This window comes from Asterias rubens, chromosome 10 (assembly GCF_902459465.1).
Source record: "Asterias rubens chromosome 10, eAstRub1.3, whole genome shotgun sequence".
Classification (NCBI taxonomy): domain Eukaryota; kingdom Metazoa; phylum Echinodermata; class Asteroidea; order Forcipulatida; family Asteriidae; genus Asterias; species Asterias rubens.
Genome location: NC_047071.1, coordinates 18,057,930 through 18,077,243, shown reverse-complemented (window position 1 = coordinate 18,077,243; position 19,314 = coordinate 18,057,930). Strand labels below are relative to the sequence as shown.

Here is a 19,314-nt window from a genome sequence, read left to right as displayed (position 1 = left end):
TGTGCACACAGACATTTGATTGAGCGAAGGGCTGTTTCTTCATTATATTCCGAAATCAGTGGGAACAATGAACTCAATTTGATTGACTTTCCTTGTTTAATTAGACATATTAATTATTCAGTCAGGCAATCGGTACTACCAGTAAATTTGTAATTATAATATTAGCTAAATTATAACAGCTCATCTCTCATTTCCCAAATATCATACATTTAATTAATATCTGCAAAGTTCATCCGAATTAATATTCCAGTTTTATTGAGTAGCCATAATTTGTATATTTGGTTTGCGGTAACACCGTGTGTGTATCTACTTGCCAGGTAGAATTTGTTCTTTAGAGAACTGTCTTGCTTTACTCTACTACCGCGGAGCAGGTGTTCTGGGGTTCGGGAGACTTCTCAGTTCTGAAAAGAACTGTCCTGCTTTTTAACTACAGTCTCCTGATGATGACTAGAGCAAGCCAGTCGAAACGTTGAGACCAATTTAAGAACTGACTCCGCGGTAGTACAGTTAATCACGATCCTATAAGCTAAAGTAGTAGTCCCAGCCTATTTTCTATACCATCCGCTGGGTAGTAGTTGAAAAAGCAGGACAGTTCTTTTCAGAACTGAGAAGTCTCCCAAACCCGAACATCTGCTCCGCGGTAGAAGAATAAAGCAAGACAGTTCTCTAAGAACAAACTCTACCTGGCAAGTAGATACAGACATGGTGTTACTGCAAACCAAATATACATTGATACCTCACCATGCCATGCCTCAAATCCTATAGCCATAATTTGCACTAATCATGATATAATAATAACCCATTTTGTTATGAACATAATGAATATTCTCATAAAACTACAAGTATTTCTATACTTGTAAATACAAGCAACAACCATTGGTATTTTTTAAGGGTAAACTATTGAGCTATGGACATAGCTAACATCATCACGGGGGCCATTTTATGTAAATCATTGCTGCTCAGTCACCTGCACGTGTACATCCCAATAATGTGGAGATTGTGCAGTAATTCACCAGAACCTGAACCAAAATAACCAGGCCTGATACTTCACGTAGGCATTGAGGGCGATTGCCTCTATGCCCCCTGGTCATTGCCTTGGTGCCCTTGAAATATTCCAATGTCCTCATAGGATACCCTTCACTTGACGAAGTTGAAGAACTAAGTGTCAACGGTTCGCACCGCCCCCTTTCACGCCCATCTCTTGTTTGTCTTGCCTTCCCGGTACAGTTGTTGGTTGACTGATGACGAAGCTTACACCTCCCATCTAGGTACTCCTGAAATGATCTCATTTCTTAACCCCGCTTTGACCCCATTGGTTGACTCACGCTTCCCGCCAAACCGACCTGAACAAAATACATCAACAAAAAAGAAAATTGGGTTATCACATCTTTATTCTGACACCTATGATGCTGTTTTATTTCCAAATTGTGGCGATCTTTTGTGTGATGTCAGGGGCTGGTGAGTGTGAGGGGGGGGGGGGGGGGGGGGGGGGGGGAGGAAGGTAGAACTGCAAGTTCAAGGAGGACTACCACATTGGCACATGAATGATTCTGAAATGTTCAATTTGTGGCTTTTCATTGTTATAGTATTTCTTTTCAACTATCTAGACAAAATAAAAAAATGAAACAGTAGAAGATGATTGCTTAATTTGCAGCAAATTTATGTTGGTTGCCATTTTCAGATGGGAATTACAGTACTTCAAATGAATTTACCCCCCCCCCTCCCCCTTTGAGTTTAACAGGTGATTTCAACAATGTCACAGCTTGTTGGCTCTTTTAACAGCCTTCATTGATCAATTGTTTGAGTTACATTTTGTTTGCAACGTTTCCTTTAACTTGAATTGCTTTCATGACTCAAGATGACTCACTCCTTGTAGATGTAAAAAAAAAATATTGAAAGAAAAAAAAAACCCAAAAACCTGCTCAATATCAGACCATCAGACGGTACTTAAATCATTTCGCTTGGTATTGTGTTTCTTAAAGGCTGATGTTTGTCAAAAACGATCATGAACAAGAAACTTCTTCAGTTTATTATTGTTAGCTCAACAATTAAAGCGCAAGGACCAGACAATGACAAAAACTTAATTGTTGATGCTTGTAATGGTTAAGTTTTGATAAATATTTTTATACAAATTCCACATTACAGGTTATGCTAACTGTGTTCTGAATTGAGTCACTGGATTTGGGAATCAATAAATGTTATACACCATGTCAGGACTGTATGCTTCGTTTTTGAAAGGGCAAGGGCACCAAGGCATTTTCTTCTTCATAAAGGGCACCCTATGATGAAATTGCAAATTTGTACTTATCATTTCGAGGGCACCAAGGCAATGACCAGGGGACACCGAGGCAATCGCCTTTGTTGCCTCTGTGAAGTATCAGGCCTGCCATGTGCTACGTCAAGTCAACACACCCCCACCCTACCAAAAGCCAACCCAGCTCCTACACTACTGCATTGCTACTGCAAGGACTCTTTAGCTCTCTGCTTTGAGGACAAAGCACCTACTTACATGTACACATGCACATGTTCATATGCCTGTATATTTCTGTAGGCACTCATGCATCTATAATGCAAACTCCATAGGGGTTCAGTCCTCTGCCTATATTTGGACAATTTCTGGCAGGGGATCAGGTTTCATGCAATCAGATGCTCTGTATGGGACTTATTCAGTTACATTTGCAGCACACCCTATACATGCTCAGATCTAATCAGCGTTTAAAGGGCGAGTGCAGCCGAACAAATGGGAAACCTTCTGAGTGGAACTGTGCAAGTCTTGTGCAAATTTAAATATTGGACCCTGTTAAAATGCGCATCTTTGTTTTACTCACACGTTAGAGCAACTAAAGAGCATATAGAGCTCAATGTATATAGCCAAGGGCCCAATTTTATAAAGCCTGTAAGCACAAACAAAACTTGCTAAGCACAGAAAATTAGCAGAAACAGTCTACCTGCCAAAAAAACATAAAGTTTGCATTTTTGTGGCTGGTGCCCAACTTAACATTTGTCAAGCTGTATTATTAAGAAATTTTGCCCATGTGTTTTTTTTTTAAATCCCAATAGTATACAGTCGGCTAACACTGTAACAGTATTAAACAAGATTGGTGGGACTGGCAAAGTACCTCTTTAAAGGCAGTGGACACTATTGGTAATTACTCAAAATAATTATTAGCATAAAACATTATTTGGCAGCGAGTATTGGGGAGCTGTTGATGGTACCAAACATTGTGAGAAACGGCTCCCTCTGAAGTAACATAGCCTTCGAGAAAGAAGTAATTTTATACTAATTTGATTTTGAGACCTCAGTTTTAGAATTTGAGGTCTCGAAATCAAGCATCTAAAAGCACACAACTTCATATTACAAGGGTGTTTTTTCTTTCATTATTATTTCGCAACTTCGACGACCGATTGAGCTCAAATTGTCACAGGTTTGTTATTTTATGTATATGTTGAGATACACTAAGTGAGAATGACCGATTGAGCTCAAATTGTCACAGGTTTGTTATTTTATGTATATGTTGAGATACACTAAGTGAGAAGACTGGTCTTTGACAATTACCAATAGTGTCCACTGTCTTTAAAACAACGTTGATATATTAGAGGACAGCAGAAATGAGATTTGGGACTTCAGAATGTACTCTTTATAAGCAGGACCGCATTGAATGAAACAGTGCTCGACTTTACAACGAGTGTTACTGTAAATTAAACATGAAACAAACTCCCAAACCAATGATCTCTGGATGGAGCCAAGGGGCCAAGCTTGGACAGGAGAGGCCTTCTCTCTTAGTGTTATGAGGAATCCATGAGTTCAAAGAAGTCCGTGCAGGGTCCCCCTGCCATCAAGTTTAACTTTTAGTCATCAGTACAATTGTCATCATTTGTCATTCTAGATCTGTTCACGAGTGTCTTGGGATCTGAGAACAGTGTGCCCCAGGGGTCACTTATCAGTCCATTTCATCTATCAAGTATTCCTGTATAATATTAAGTCCTGTGTGTTTTATGCAGAGATATGAAATGAAATTGCTGGATGGTGTGTTTATGATGAGCCTGGAAAAATAACATTGTCTCTCGTTGGGTTCAATTTCATAAAGGTTGTATACATGTGCAGGGAACCAGTGATGGGAAATGTGCATTAAGTAAGTATTAAGTAAGTAACAAGTAAGTTCACTGAGAGGTTGTCTTCAGCTGACGCCTTCTTAGGAAACTCTGATGGTCGTCTTCCATGCTAAGCAAGTTTGTTATACGCATTGCAAACTGTGCTTAGCAGTTACAAGAAACCGACCCCTAGCATTTTGCTTTGCTGTGTTGTGTGCATTGCAAACTGTGCTTAGTACTAGCAGTTCTAAGGAAACCGACCCCTGGGTATTCTACTCAGTCATGCTTTTCAACATCAGAGATGTTGGTTGGACAGTCACTAGTGAGGTTATGCCATACACTAGACTCCTTTTGCCTACTCATATACAACGGCTACAAAATGCGAGTCTTCTGTAAGAATAATGAGGTGACTTTCACACTCGTCAGTCTCATCTCTCTGTGCTAAAATAGATTGCAATATATACGTGTTTGAGTCATAAAAATTACAATAAAACCAAAACAAAAAACATGTCCAAAGACATAGAGTGACTTCCCCCAACCCTGAGATTTGTAGAGAGGTGCTCACAGTAATTGTCACTTTACAACAGCCGCGTCAATCAACTTCGCATCTAATTTCATTTAGAGTTGCTTAACAAACACAATTAGAGAGTAGCTTTTACATCTTTAATTGGCTGTCAATGGTTGAGGTCAGGTATTGGACAATGACCAGTCTCTCCAGTATTATTCTGAATGGGTTTCATGGAAGAAACTAACAGTGGAGGTGACTCCCTAGCTGCTGAAGATTTGAAGCGACTTTATAAAGGAACAGTTGACAGGTGATATTTTGACACTAATAAGGGAACTTTTTCCTCCAGCAGTTTTCAGAGGAGCAACTGATACATGTTGTGTATCATTTTGCTTTGCTATACAAGGGAAATCGTTCGCTTGACTTATAATGACACTTTCACATGATAGCTGTAGCCATTTTAACATCACATCACTTGCACCGACTTGACAACCATTTCTGTATAGCAATGCTTAACACTTTCCTTTGTACTTTTGATGTATCTTTGACTTGGCCATCCTACTACTAATACTTAGTATTACTAGTACTTTTTATTATATTAATAATGAGTTGAAGGTTTTTCAACAATAGAGGGCTCACTACTATTACAGAGTTCAGAAATTTGTTCAACACAAATACTTCTGTATGACAACAATACTATCACTTGTCATTGGGTATTGGAATCACTTCATTGTGGCTTGAACAAAAGAAACCTTCTTTTCTACAAAATAACACAAGACTGAAAACAAAATTACATGTAGGTATCTTTTTTTAATAACATTTTGAAAAGAAAACACAGTGAAACTCTTTATCTGGGTGTACTGATGTGATTGAGCGCCACTAGTTTCAGAGTCAAATGGTGAAAACCCAACCAACCACAATTGACTCTTTGTGATGATTTATGTTAAAAGGATCACTAATTGGGATATTGGCATTTTTTTTTTTAAACAAAGTAGGGTTCATTTAAAGGGCAGCTTCATTACTGAAGTTCAAAAGTGTCAGAAGTTGATTTTTGGTGTGAAATCTTTATAATTTAAAGGCGGGACAGTTGTCACCTTCGGGCCTTGAACTTTGGTCTTGAAGGGGTACAGCAATTTCCCTCTGGTAAGAGGTACTTTATGAGAGAAATATCATGTATTATATTACACTTGGCAAAGGGCAACAAAGCAAAAGCAAAGGGCACCACAGGAATTGCCAAGGGTGCTTTGGGTTAATTTGAGGCTTACATGATCATAGCGAACCTGCGGCTGAACATGTAATTATGAACTATAAATATTACAGGGATGTGATTGGCTGTAGAAAAAAAAAAAAACGTAACTTAACTTTTAAAACTAACTTAAATGCACTTAAAGTGCTTTAACACCGTTTCAAAGCACTATACAGCCAAGAAAACATTAAAATGGAGGGCAAAAAACATGAGCAAAAATAGCAATATGGTTTAAAAATACATAAATAGCAATATGGTTTAAAAATACACAACAGTTAAAGACATCGGACACTATTGGTAATTGTCGATAGACTAGTCTTCACAGTTGGTGTATCTCAACATATTCATAAAATAACCAACCTGTGAAAATTTGAGCTCAATCGGCCGTCGAAGTTGCGAGATATTAATGAAAGAAAAAACACCCTTGTCGCACTATGGTCACACGAAGTTGTGTGTTTTCAGAGAGACCTCAAATTCTAAATTTGAGGTCTCGAAATAAAATTCGTGGAAAATTACTTCTTTCTCGAAAACTGCTTCACTTGAGAGGCAGCTGTTTCTCACAATGTTTTATACTATCAACCTCTCCCAATTACTCGTAATCAAGAAAGGTTTTATGATGAGATTATTTTGAGTAATTACCAATAGTGTCCACTGCCTTTAAAAAAGAAGCAGAAATTTAGTAAATTTTTACTGCTTACTTATATTTATCTTTGGTTTTAAATGCCCTACTCTGCAAGCTGGGACCTTCCAATGGTTTAATATCTTCACGTTTTTATTAATTTGATCTAAAAAAAAGAAAAGAAAAACACCCTCGATTTCCTGTTTAAAATGGAGAAATCACACAGGCAGCGCGTACATGCATGCAGTAACTGGGTGAGCTCTAATAAGTCATAATGCGGATGTGTAAATGGAATGGTAATGCACTTGTGTGAGTGCTGCATGTTTTCAGTTTGCTCTTTAATATGTTAATTTTTCTTTGACCATCAATTTGAATTTTTACGCTTCATTCTGACAGTTTGTTAGCCAAGGAATCACTGCAGGAGAGTGAACAGTGGTTTTGTACAGGATTTCCTTTCAAGAGCCAATATAAATGCACCAAATGTTGCAATGGGAGTCTATCAGAAGCTTCACAAGTTGTTGTTCATTTGTCGTTTCTGTTCCCTCAGAATGTCGATCTCGAGTCGCAATTTCTCCGTTTCCAACCACAGTTTATCTTTCTCCAATTGTAGAATGTCCATTCTCAACTCCGCCTCGCGCTGTGATTGGACAGTCTCAGAGACTCGGCACTTCTTCCTTGCTGGCTCTTCAGGGGAGGAGAGGAGGACTCTTGACTGTGACTGGAGGATGAAGCAAGGAGTGGGTCAATGATGGGAGATGAGCTTGGAGGGATGGTTGCTGTCGTGACGGGAGGTTGGTGGAGTGATTCCAGAGAGATCTGATTTAAACTGGCCGAGGCTGCAATGGTCTCTAGATCATGCTGGACTTGGATGTCATATGCAGAAGTGCTCGCTATGGAAGCGGTGCTTAAGCAATTTTTATACATTGAAGTAGCAGGACTAATACTCCATACTCCATTTCGTACTTGGATGTTAGCTGTTGAGTTGGGAGATGGGGACAGAGATGCGATGGAAAGAGTGCTTCCTTTTTGGGTCCGAGTCTGAGGAGCAGGGCCTTCTGAGTTGGTTGAGATGGTTCCTGTTGCAGATCCATCTTGAGATGTTGTATTCGGCAGGGGAGTGACGACAGCTGACGAAGATAACCCACCCAACTCATCTACTAAAACAAGGCTATTCTTTGATCTTTTTCCCTTTGCTGCTATACACTTCTTAGGTTGGGTGGCAGGGCCTTTTGAGTTGGTTGAGATGGTTCTTGTTGCAGATCCATCTTGAGATAATGAAGTGGAACGGTGTGGCAGGGGAGTGACGACAGCTGACGTAGATAACCCACCCAACTTATCTACTGAAACAAGGCTTTTGTTTGATATTTTTCTCTTAGCTGCTATACACTTCTTAGGTTGATTGGCAGGGCCTTTTGAGTTGGTTGAGATGGTTCTTGTTGCAGATCCATCTCGAGATGATGTAGTGGAACGGTGTGGCAGGGGAGTGACGACAGCTGACGTAGATAACCCACCCAACTTATCTACTGAAACAAGGCTTTTGTTTGATATTTTTCTCTTAGCTGCTATACACTTCTTAGGTTGATTGGCAGGGCCTTTTGAGTTGGTTGAGATGGTTCTTGTTGCAGATCCATCTCGAGATGATGTAGTGGAACGGTGTGGCAGGGGAGTGACGACAGCTGACGTAGATAAACCACCCAACTTATCTACTAAAACAAGGCTTTTGTTTGATATTTTTCTTTTGGCTGCTATACGCTTCTTAGGTTGATTGGCAGGGCCTTTTGAGTTGGTTGGGATGGTTCTTGTTGCAGATCCATATCGAGATGATGTAGTGGAACGGTGTGGCAGGGGAGTGACGACAGCTGACGTAGATAAACCACCCAACTCATCTACTAAAATCTTTGATCTTTTTTTCTTTGCTGCTATCCGTTGTTTCTTTATTTTTTCCCTCTTTGCTTCTTCACGTATTACTTGATTCCGTCTTTCTGGTGAACAAATCAGCTCTATTATATTTAGGGGGCGGTAATTAGGTTTACGTAAATCACTGTCAAAAAACCTTGAAGGAAGATCACATATTGAATCTTTCCAGTCTTCAAATTTAATGTTCCAGCTTGCTTCTACGGCTTTAATGCTCTCTGCTGACACAGTCACTCGCCGCTTCCGTCGATCATTATGAGCTGCCTTCCATTTAAAAAAATCTTCCTTCCCATTGGCAATGAGATTATACCATTGGTTCCCGACCTCAAAAACTGATCGGTCAAAACCGTCTTGGTTCATCTTTAAAGCGATAATTATCCAGCACTCCTCCCACAGTTCATCGTTGCCTGGAGGAATTATTCCTCCATGATCGTTGTCACTGTTTTCAAGACCAGATAACAGTATCCTTTGCTGTGCATACAGGTCCAACAACAACATGTTTTCTGCCACTGTCCAGTTCTGCATACATTGAGACATTTTGTTCACCCCTTCACTGGAACTTTTCTTCCCAACAATCAGCCTTGCCTTTACTTGTTTCTCTATTGTTTGACCTATGGTTTAATGATACACTAAACCATACAGACTAAACTAATGCAACCATAGAGCTTCAGCAGACAATCACATGCAAGGAGAGCAGTAGGAGAGTGACCCAGTTTGATGGTAATATTAAAACTAGTGCATGATGCACGTGTACAAGTACAACATTGTACACACAGCTGTAATGTATTACATGTATGTTGGTACCTGGCTAGCAAGTTCACACATGTACAGTACATGCAGATTAAGCAAGATTAAAGTGTGTACCATTTGACCAATCAAATCACTGTATGAATATGATGACCTTTGGTCAGCAGAGTTTTAACTGGTCATCATCTGTACCTCTGTGCATACAGCCATAGAGCATAGAGTAAGGACAGGCCTTCAGGCTTCAATGTGTCACAGTACATACACAGTCCAGTTGGTGGGAAATACAGGTTAAAAAACCTTCAGGCTTCATTGTGTCACAGTACATACACAGTCCAGTTGGTGGGAAATCCAGGTTAAAAAACCTTCAGGCTTCAATGTGTATACTACACATGTATATGCCCAGGGCCTAATTTCATAAAGATGTTAAAGGCAGTGGACACTATTGGTATTTACTCAAAATGTTTATTAGCATAAACCTTACTTGGTAACAAGTAATGGGGAGAGGTTGGTAGTATAAAACATTGTGAGAAATGGCTCCCTCTGAAGCAATGTGGTTTTCGAGAAAGAAGTAATTTTCCCCGAATTTGAATTCGAGACCTCAGATTTAGAATTTGAGGTCTTGAAATCAAGCATCTGAACGCACACAACTACGCGTGACAAGCTTGTTTTTTTCTTTCAATATTATCTCGCAACTTCGACTAGCGATTGAGCTCATATTTTTACAGGTTTGTTATTTTATGCATTCGTCAAGATACACCAGAAGACTGGTCTTTGACAATTACCAATAGTGTCCAGTGTCTTTAAGAAGAAAATACCGATTGACAAGTTTCTTTGCTAAGCAAAATTGAAGTGTAATGTAAAATTAATTTAATTTTATTTAATTTTGCCTGGTAAACTTTTTCTTTTAAGCAATACTTTCCTGTGCTTAGCAAGTTTCTGTGCTTACAGGCTTAAAGTCACCTGGAAGTGGTATTTTTTCAAAATAAAGCTTTTGTCACTAATATATGTGTTTTGATGAGTGGAATGTGAATAAACAGTTAACTAAGGTTTTAAAAAAACAGTTCTTATGTTATTTACAAATTTAAGAGTACACCCCGACCCGAGAGGGCGCTGGTCGTGACGTCAATCGAGGCAGACTTTGCCTGTAATGCGTAGAGTAAACACAATTGCAAAGTACATGTACGGACCAAGTCGTGAGTTTGTACGTTTAAACAAAAATGTCGACCAGGTGTATTGCTGCTGAATGCAGAAAAACACTTTTTGAAATGTACCAACTCACGACTTGGACGTACATGTACTTTGCACGTATGTTTACTATACGCATTGCAGTCAAAGTCTGCCTCGATTGACGTCACAAAAAGGGTAGGCGGAGTCAGCCCCCCAAACAACTTAAAATATTTTTTAAACATATAAGTCGTGACAAACAATTACTAAACAAATTGTTTTATTGTTCGTAAGCATATACTCTTATGTTTGAAAGAAAAAAAAATCTATTTCCAGGTGAATTTAATGATGAAATCGGGCTGACCCTAATAAATATTAAAGATATCTTCTAATATCTTTCAATTGGTCGAGTATTGAAGCATGTCAAAACAAATGAGATATTTTCATAGTGCTTGATGAATAAAAACTTCCATTAATGTTCATTTTAAACATACTACAAAGTTCTCTCTCACTACATTCTGGTCTCCTTAAAGACACTGGGCACTATTGGTAATTGTAAAAGACCAGTCTTCTCACTTGCTGTATCTCAACATATGCATAAAATAACCAATCTGTGAAAATTTGAGCTCAATCTATCGCCGAAGTTGCGAGATAATATTGAAAGAAAAAACAACCTTGTCACACAAAGTTGTGCGCTTTCAGATGCTTGATTTTGAGACCTCAAATTCTAAATCTGAGGTCTCAAAATCAAATTCGTGGAAAATTTCTTCTTTCTCGAAAACTACGTTTCTTCAGAGGGAGCCGTACACGGTACTCACAGTGTATTTTTATCAACAGCTCCCCATTACTCGTTACCAAGTAGGTTTTTATGCCAATAATTATTTTGAGTAATTACCAATAGTGGCCACAGTGCCTTTAAATAAATGCTGGTCCAGTAAAAATTGTAACCTACAATGTGGTCTTGTTGTTTTTCCCCACAAACCGAGCCCTTCTTAAAGTGCAATACCACATCAATAAAAAAAAAAAAACCTGAAGATTTTATTGCACAGATTAATTTTTAACCAAGCAAAAAAGGAACATGTTCAATCGTGTTTTTCTCAAAATTGTTCAACAGCACACCCACTTGAACACCACACCGAACGAAAGCTCAACAATTGCTCTAAACAACCAAATGAGGGCGGTATATATGGGTGTTGCATTTTTTAAGTTAAGACTGTTTATAAAATTCCAATTTGATGTGTTTTTGTTGGTTGCAAGCCACCGCCTTGTGCACCAAAGGGTTAACAAGGATTCACTTTAAACCCTGTGGAGTTTCTAACTGCTTTTTTTCTTCATTTATTCCCAAAGAATTGATATTCTCCTCAATCATATCCAGCAACTAAAAATGAGGCACTTATTTAACGATGAGGACACCTGTCCAAATGTCCAGCCGATTGTTAGGATGATTAGGATAAAATACAAATGTACTTTATTACCAAACATGAACAATAAAATATACAAAAACACCTGGAAACTGTTCATGAATAACAGCATTGTGTTTGTAACCTTTAAAGGGAGGTAAACGTTTGGTAATCACTCCAAAGATTAATGGCAATCGAAGCGTTTGGCTAGAATCCTACAGCACCTCGCTTTTCACTCTGAAGTATAATGCGGTTATGTTAAGGTAATTCAGTTTTTGTGCCTCAAACTTTCAACTCAGATTTGAAGGATCAGTCTTCCTGCATGGACATTTATTCGCTCCGGGAAGCGGATAGGCCTAACCCAAAAGCACAAACTTTTCACACAAAACCTTGATGTCAATTTGTTTTCATACACAACTGAATAGGAAGTAGCTCAAAATGAAATCCTCTGGAACCTTCTTTCATTTATGTACTTCTTGGAGTAACTTAATGCACTTCAGGTTTTCAAAAACATTTGGATAACAAAATCAGAAACTTTCAGTGCATCACTACTGCAATACCCCAAAACTGTTACTTTCTCAGACTTTTTAACAAAATTATCTGGAAAGAAGGACACAAAGTAGTCTTTGAACAATTTTTTGTGGAAGTGACATATTCTAAAGCGTCGTGTTCAAGAAAAGTTAAGTACTCACTGGAAAACAAATTCCCATCTGACTCTGATTGTCAGATCAGTACTGGGGAGAATAAAGAAATAATCTTCAAGATATGTTGACTCTTAACTGTAGATAAATGTCAGAAAATTGACATTCCTAAGACCCTGCAACTTGAATTGGGACTTTTGAAACTATAGACCTCTATCATGATGCAGCCATCTTGAACTTTATGTAACCAAACCAAGGCTAGAAGAACAAAATAGTCTGGTTTCTATTTGCAAAAATGATTATTAGCATTCATTTTTGTTGTTTGATACAATGAACATGACCAAGATGGAGACAGCATGATAAAGGTCTATTAACTGTTCAGTTGTCTATTTGTCGTTTCTGTTTTCTCAGAATGTCAATCTCGAGTCGCAATTTCTCCGTTTCCAACCACAATTTATCTTTCTCCAATTGTAGAATGTCCATTCTCAACTCCGCCTCGTGTTGTGATTGGACAGTCTCAGAGATGCGGCGCTTCTTCCTTGCTGGCTCTTCAGGGGGAGGAGAGGAGGACTCTTGACTGTGACTAGAGGATGAAGCAAGGAGTGGGTCAATGATGGGAGATGAGCTTGGAGGGATGGTTGCTGTCGTGACGGGAGGTTGGTGGAGTGATTCCAGAGAGATCTGATTTAAACTGGCCGAGGCTGCAATGGTCTCCAGCTCATGCTTGACTTGGACGTGAGACACAGAGTCTTTACTAGCGGAAACGGTGTTCTGGCAAACACTGCTCCTTGATGCAGCTGGATTAGCTCTCCACACAACTTGAACCTGAGGAGGCTCTTGCATAACAGTGTCTTGAAAGTAAGTTGAGGGGATTCTGCTCATAGTCTCCGAGGCTGATGAGGAAAGGTGTGTAACTAAGGCTGATGCAGGCAAGACACTAGTGCCAGGTTTCTCTTTTACTTGAACTTTGGCATTTGCTGGTGTGCTACCTGGTCGTGATGGAGCAAAAGGATTTTTTCCAGCGAGTTGCTCATGATCGAACGTCTCAGGATCATTTAGGTCAAAATTTCTGATCTCACAATCATCCTGATTTGAGCCATCATCCCACTGAAGATCATCGGTCTGGTTTTTCCAGTTCTCAAATTTACTGTTAAAGAACAGTTCCAGGGCTTTGCAGCTTCTAGCGGGCATAGTGCAGATTGTATTCTTGTCGTACTGCTGCAGTCTCTTCCAGTCGTAGAAATCTCTGCGTCCCTGCCCAACAAGATTGTGCCATTTGCGTTTGACCTCATCCACTGACCTCATGACCCCCGTGTTGCCTTCATTCAGCTTGAGTGTGATAGCACCCCAGCATTCTGCCTTACTCCGGGCTGTAATCATATGTTTAGATCCCAAAACGTCTTTGTAGCTAGCATAGAGGTCAAGCATGCGGTTTTGTTCTGTTGCAGTCCAGTTTGGTTTCCTCTTTGGAAGTGCATGTAACATATAATAAGAATTCAAATCCTCCACTTCTTGTTTAATACTTTCTGAACCCATTTTTCTACTTCTACACAGAGAGCAAACTAATAATACAACACAACCCTAAAGTTGAATGGTTGTACGAATAACCATGGAGGATAATTTATTCCTCCATGGAATAACATAGTACATGTGTTTTATATGCAATCTTGATTATTATTATCAACTGAGCATTGACTGCTGCATACATGCATGCTCTGCATTGACTGCATGATCTGTGCATGCACCCACTGCATGGTATGTGCACCATTGACCAATCAGATAACAGAATAGTGACCTCATTGCCTCCTGTGTAGCCTTTAGTTAATCATTATGCTCTGCCTGTTCTAATCATATGGATTTGCTGAGTGTATTACAATTGTGTGGAGTGTATTACAATTGCAAAGTACTGGCATCCTTTGCTGAGCCTTTTGTTAATCAATATGATATGCCTGGTTCTAATAAAATGGATTTGCTGAGTGTATTACAATTGCAAAGTACTGGCATCCTTTGCTGAGCCTTTTGTTAATCAATATGATATGCCTGGTTCTAATCAAATGGATTTGCTGAGTGTATTACAATTGTTGTATTACAATTACAAAGAAGTGTGTGTATCATGGTTTTATGGCTCACCAGAAAATCTGTTTTGTATTTAAAAGACCAGTGAATTGTGTGCACAATATATACAATGCCCATGAACCACAGCTGCTAGCATACAAAAATTAATCAATGCTGCTTGTGATTAGTGAACAAAAATACACAACAAAGATGTGTGACTCATGAACAAAAGTACAGATTATTACAATAAACACAAAATTATCAATTTCAACCTGAATTACACATGCCAATTAGAAATAAACACCAGCTGTCTTAACATTTTTTTTGTTAGCCCAAATAAAACAAAATACCAGTTGATCAGCCCCCTCTCTCATCCTATTTTGAGGCTGCATCCTTTTTTAATTTGTTTTTATATTATTATTTGTTTTTCTTTTCTTTTTTTCTTATTAAACTTGCGTATCTTTAAAGAACTTGTAACAGCATAAAGTATGTGGTGAATTTAAACTGAAGAATTGGTGGCCAGTATGAGTTAAAATGCTTTGCGCAACCTTCAAAAAATAAAATAATAATAATTTTTTTTTTTAAAAGGCCCTAATTCTCCTCCTTTTGGAAAAACCCGGACGATCAACTGGTATTTTTTGTTTTATTGCCTTATCCTCGAAGATTCCCTAGGTTCCTTTTTATACGGTTTATAATATTATCTTACAATAAAATTAACAATCTTGGCCAGCTGGTATCTTTTTCATCTGTTTTTATAAAATGGTCTACAATTTTATTTAATTTTTTCCCCATCTTTTTTCCCAGTTATTTCTTTTGATTCAACTTGAACCAACCACAGTTTTGAGAAAAGAAGAAGAAAAAGGAGTCAACAGCCCTGTAATATTTCACTTTGATGACCCAAGTGATTGCCTTGGTGTCCTTTGGAATATTCCAGTACCAAATTAAACTTCCTTCATCGAAGGGACTTAAAATTAAAGGGAAAGAAATACCTTACTCCTTCACCAACAATAAAGTACAAAACTGTTAAAGTCAAGCTAAATGCCCTCTTTACTTAGCAGTCAACATTCAGCAGATGAAACTAACAGGCTCTAATGATTCATCTTTCCAACCCACTCAAGTTTCAGGACAACCCTCAGTCCACTTCTCAATCCAAAAAAAGCTCTTATTTACTCTTGGCAATGAGAACTGATATAAAGCTAAAGTACCCAAAAAAGAAAAAGCAAACATTCTTTCCCGGAGACAGGTTGTCAAATTCTGTTTGTTTTTCAAATGAGGCCAAGTCTTTGTCGTGAAGGGTTTTGTCTGGACCATCGTCTGGAATGACAATGATGTTGAGATTGACAAATAGCAATTGTTGAACTCTGATCACACACAACGAGAAAAAAAACCCACATATTCCAAGGGAAATATTCCCACGATTGAGAACAAATCAGAAGGGAAGGGGGTAGTTCAGCAGACAGCATGTATCTGAATTGACGGAAGAGTAGACTTGTGGACAAATCGTTAAATCGGCCCCACGCACTGAGATAGTCGAGTTGTGGCGGTGCTCGCGAGAGATCACTGCTCTCGCGCGAACTGATGGCTCCCCGATTTCTAGGTAGAATGGAAGAGCAGTATACTATAGGCAGCTCTTTTCACACATACAGGCCGCCGGGACTTGCACAGGGGTAACATTCCCAATGAAAAGTTTACAAACGATTGAAAACTCCGGTAAAGGTGAAGTGGGTCCCTATACCTTCGAATTTTGGTTTTGTTTTAATGTTTTGATCAAATAAACATAGTAAATGTAGATATACAATTAGGCGTGATAAAACTAACTTATGAAAAGTCAAAAGGTGGTAGCATTTTTGAGATTATTGCCGAAAAACCGGGAGTGGTTTTGTCCGCACAGGTTCAGGAAGAATAGTATGCAGAACAATTTCATGCAGCATCGTTTCTCAGATTAAAATTATTTTGAATCCCTCTCAACAAAAACTTTGAAGGGAATTGTTTCTGAATAATGTTAATACATGTACTTCATCAACTGCTGCAGTGCTTCTTTTAAACAAGTAAGTTTTGATGGTAATAAATTGTTGGAGATACCAAAGGTACACTCTCCCTTGAACCAAAGATCTGTATCTCCAAAGTAATAGAGTAAGAATGCCAGTTTAAAATTGGGTTACAGCTTGTATCACTCTTTTCATAAAAGCCCTCCAAGAAGTGAACAATCTGTCCAAAAAGGGAACACAATTTGCTGCGCACATGAAATTCACAACTGCAGGATCAAGTTCACAACTGCACAACATTCATAACTGTCTCGCCCCGTCAAATCAGGCGGTCAGAATTAATTTCCAAATCACGTTCCTCATAATACCCTCTCACAGGGATGTCAATCACAAAAAGGTAATAGTAAGCTGTGATCTATCTCTTGTGGAGTTCTGGAGAACAAAAGATTGCTGTAGATCCTGCGTAACAGTAGATCTAACCAAATGCAACAGCACCATTAGGCACATATCAGCTACAAATATACATTAAAGTTCCTCCCTTCACCCAAGGGGACATTTCCTGTCATCCCACCCCTCCTTCTTTTTGATTTATTGATTATTTGATTTACACTGGTACAACTTAAAACTTTCAGAGTAGAAGCCTACCACTTATCATCTCAAATTGCACCCCCATCAAACTATGGGGGTTATCCGTTACCGAGACTACGCGCATTAATTTGAATGAAATGGAAACGTTATCGGACAAAGCATGAGCCTATTTTTGTAACCTCCATGGTACAAAGCTGTGGTTAGAGTTCATATGATCGATAGGGTATACTATTCATTTTGTGCAGAATTTGTTCTAAACTGGGATTGTCATTCCAAATTCTAGCTAATTAATTTATAATTTTTGTGGTTGAACAATGAATTATTGACTAGAGCAGGTCTAGAACCATGCTTGAACCAATGACCTACGGATTAACGAGCCGGTGCTTCACCAAATGTGTCAACAGTCTCCTCATTTTGTCAATATCTTGTGGTCTATTACTTGACAAAATAGAGGAACTTGCCAATATAGTGCGAGATACCTCAATTGGTTAGAGTGTTGGCACGTTAATATGTGGTAGTTGGTTCAAATCCCGCTCTTGTAAATAATTGTCTTTGTTCAATCCCAAATTATTTAAAACTACCCAGTCAGTTTCCATTGTTAATAATTAATTAATTTATGTTATGTAATAGGTAATGACATTGTGAAGGCACAATTTTCCTGCTGGAGATGCACAAAAGGAAAGCTTGATTTCACCACAAAGACTGAATACAAATTATGCACTGCGAAAATTCATTAGGTCATTTAAGATATTCAGCCCAGACTTGTCTAACAACAAAACATCAATACTCAGCCATCCAATATGAACCTGTGTTTTATTTAGTCCAGCTTTGCTTGAACATGAATATTTATAAGATGTAAATGACTGGGGGGACACCTGTTAATCCAAAACAAATTAAAGTATCCAAAGGGTGTTATGAAGACACACTAATATAATTACTAGATTACTGCATGTTGGTTGAGAATGAGGATACTTGAAGCTTAGGTACAACTGTTTCAAGCAAGAACTACAACTATCTAGCAAAAACTACCGCCCTCTGTTGGCAGCTGGAGATATTACACCAAGACCTTGCTCAAAGTTATCACTGGCACTTAGTCCTCTCATGTCATTTTGTGTACTTCATTGTCAACGAATCTGATACTTTTTTGCAAACCATCTATTAGTGTCAGTTGGAAATTCCCATTCCCAAGTATATTTTCTGACGACCGCCCATTGTTTTCATACACTTCATTCACGACACAATATTGAACCATAGAGAAAGGACCATGCTATGATTGAGGGGTGTTTTTTTTTTAAACTGAGGTATAATTGGGGACATTCTTTGTGGCAGCCTAGGACTGCTTTGTAGGTGCTGGTCACCTGTTCCCCCTTGCCACTCACTGGCTTGGTATTTTGCTTCTTTGTATCTTTATTTATCTATTTATATATTGTTATGCCAGTGTAAAGCGTATAAAACTAAACTAAACCACAATGAAACAGAGGTTTTACATGCACTGTAAGCAAATGATGTCACACAATTGTACACTAAGTACATAAACATAGTGCAGGGATGGAGCTGTACCAATGATTAAGTGCACAAAAGTCATGCACTCTTTCAGCTGAGGTCCCTCTAATAAAAAAAAAATACACGATGTATCCAAGGCAACCACATTCCATACAGTTGAGGTACATGGGTTTTGATCACTTAACTGGGAGTTTGCTGGTGGTCAATGGTTGTGGTTTTGTTAACATGACTGAGAACTGGTGTTTTATAATGCAGTTGGGGCAGGGATCAGACACATAAAAGATACATGGATGTTGTCTGGTTTATCAAAGTTGCCAGAGCAGTGGCATTTGTCTTCAATAAAATAAGAGACCAACAACTGAAGTGAATTACTACATGGTGGCCTGATGATACCTTGTTGTTGCTTGGGCCAGGCATGAGGGAACTGTAAACTTTCTTCTGGAAAATTCCAAAGTGCACCAAGGCATTGTGTGAGTGAATTATGAATGATTACACGATTATAGACAGTTGCCTAGCCCTGTAACCTATTTGAAGTATCAGGGTCAAGTTTCATAGAGTTGCTCATAGAGTACAAAAGTAATATGGTTACCAGACTAAATGGCATTTTTCAAGTACATTTTGTAACTGGTATCCTGCTAAGTTTTGCTTAGCTGAATTCTGTAAAGCAATATTTCCTGCTAAGCAGCTTTAAGATATTGTGCCCTGGCCTGCATAATAATAATAATAATAATAATAATAATAATAATAATAATAATAATAATAATAATAATAATAATAATAATAATAATAATAATAATAATAATAATAATAATAATAATAATAATAATAATATCGAAGTCTTATATAGCGCACGTA

General features: G+C 38.4%; 2 protein-coding genes across 3 annotated transcripts in view; both read right to left on the bottom strand.

Annotated features, from left to right (window-relative positions):
* Positions 1-564: 564 nt before the first annotated feature.
* LOC117295359 (conserved oligomeric Golgi complex subunit 1-like) overlaps positions 565-19,314 on the bottom strand; it is a 48,587-nt gene continuing 29,837 nt past the window's right edge. For both annotated transcript variants that reach the window (XM_033777965.1, XM_033777966.1), the window contains exon 29: positions 565-1,343. The gene's annotated coding sequence lies outside the window, so the exon portion shown is untranslated. The remainder of the gene's footprint in view (positions 1,344-19,314) is intronic.
* On the bottom strand, positions 12,694-13,955 carry LOC117295362. The gene has a single exon (XM_033777968.1). The coding sequence runs from the start codon at positions 13,862-13,864 to the stop codon at positions 12,707-12,709; it is 1,158 nt and encodes a 385-aa protein (XP_033633859.1). The 5' UTR covers positions 13,865-13,955; the 3' UTR covers positions 12,694-12,706.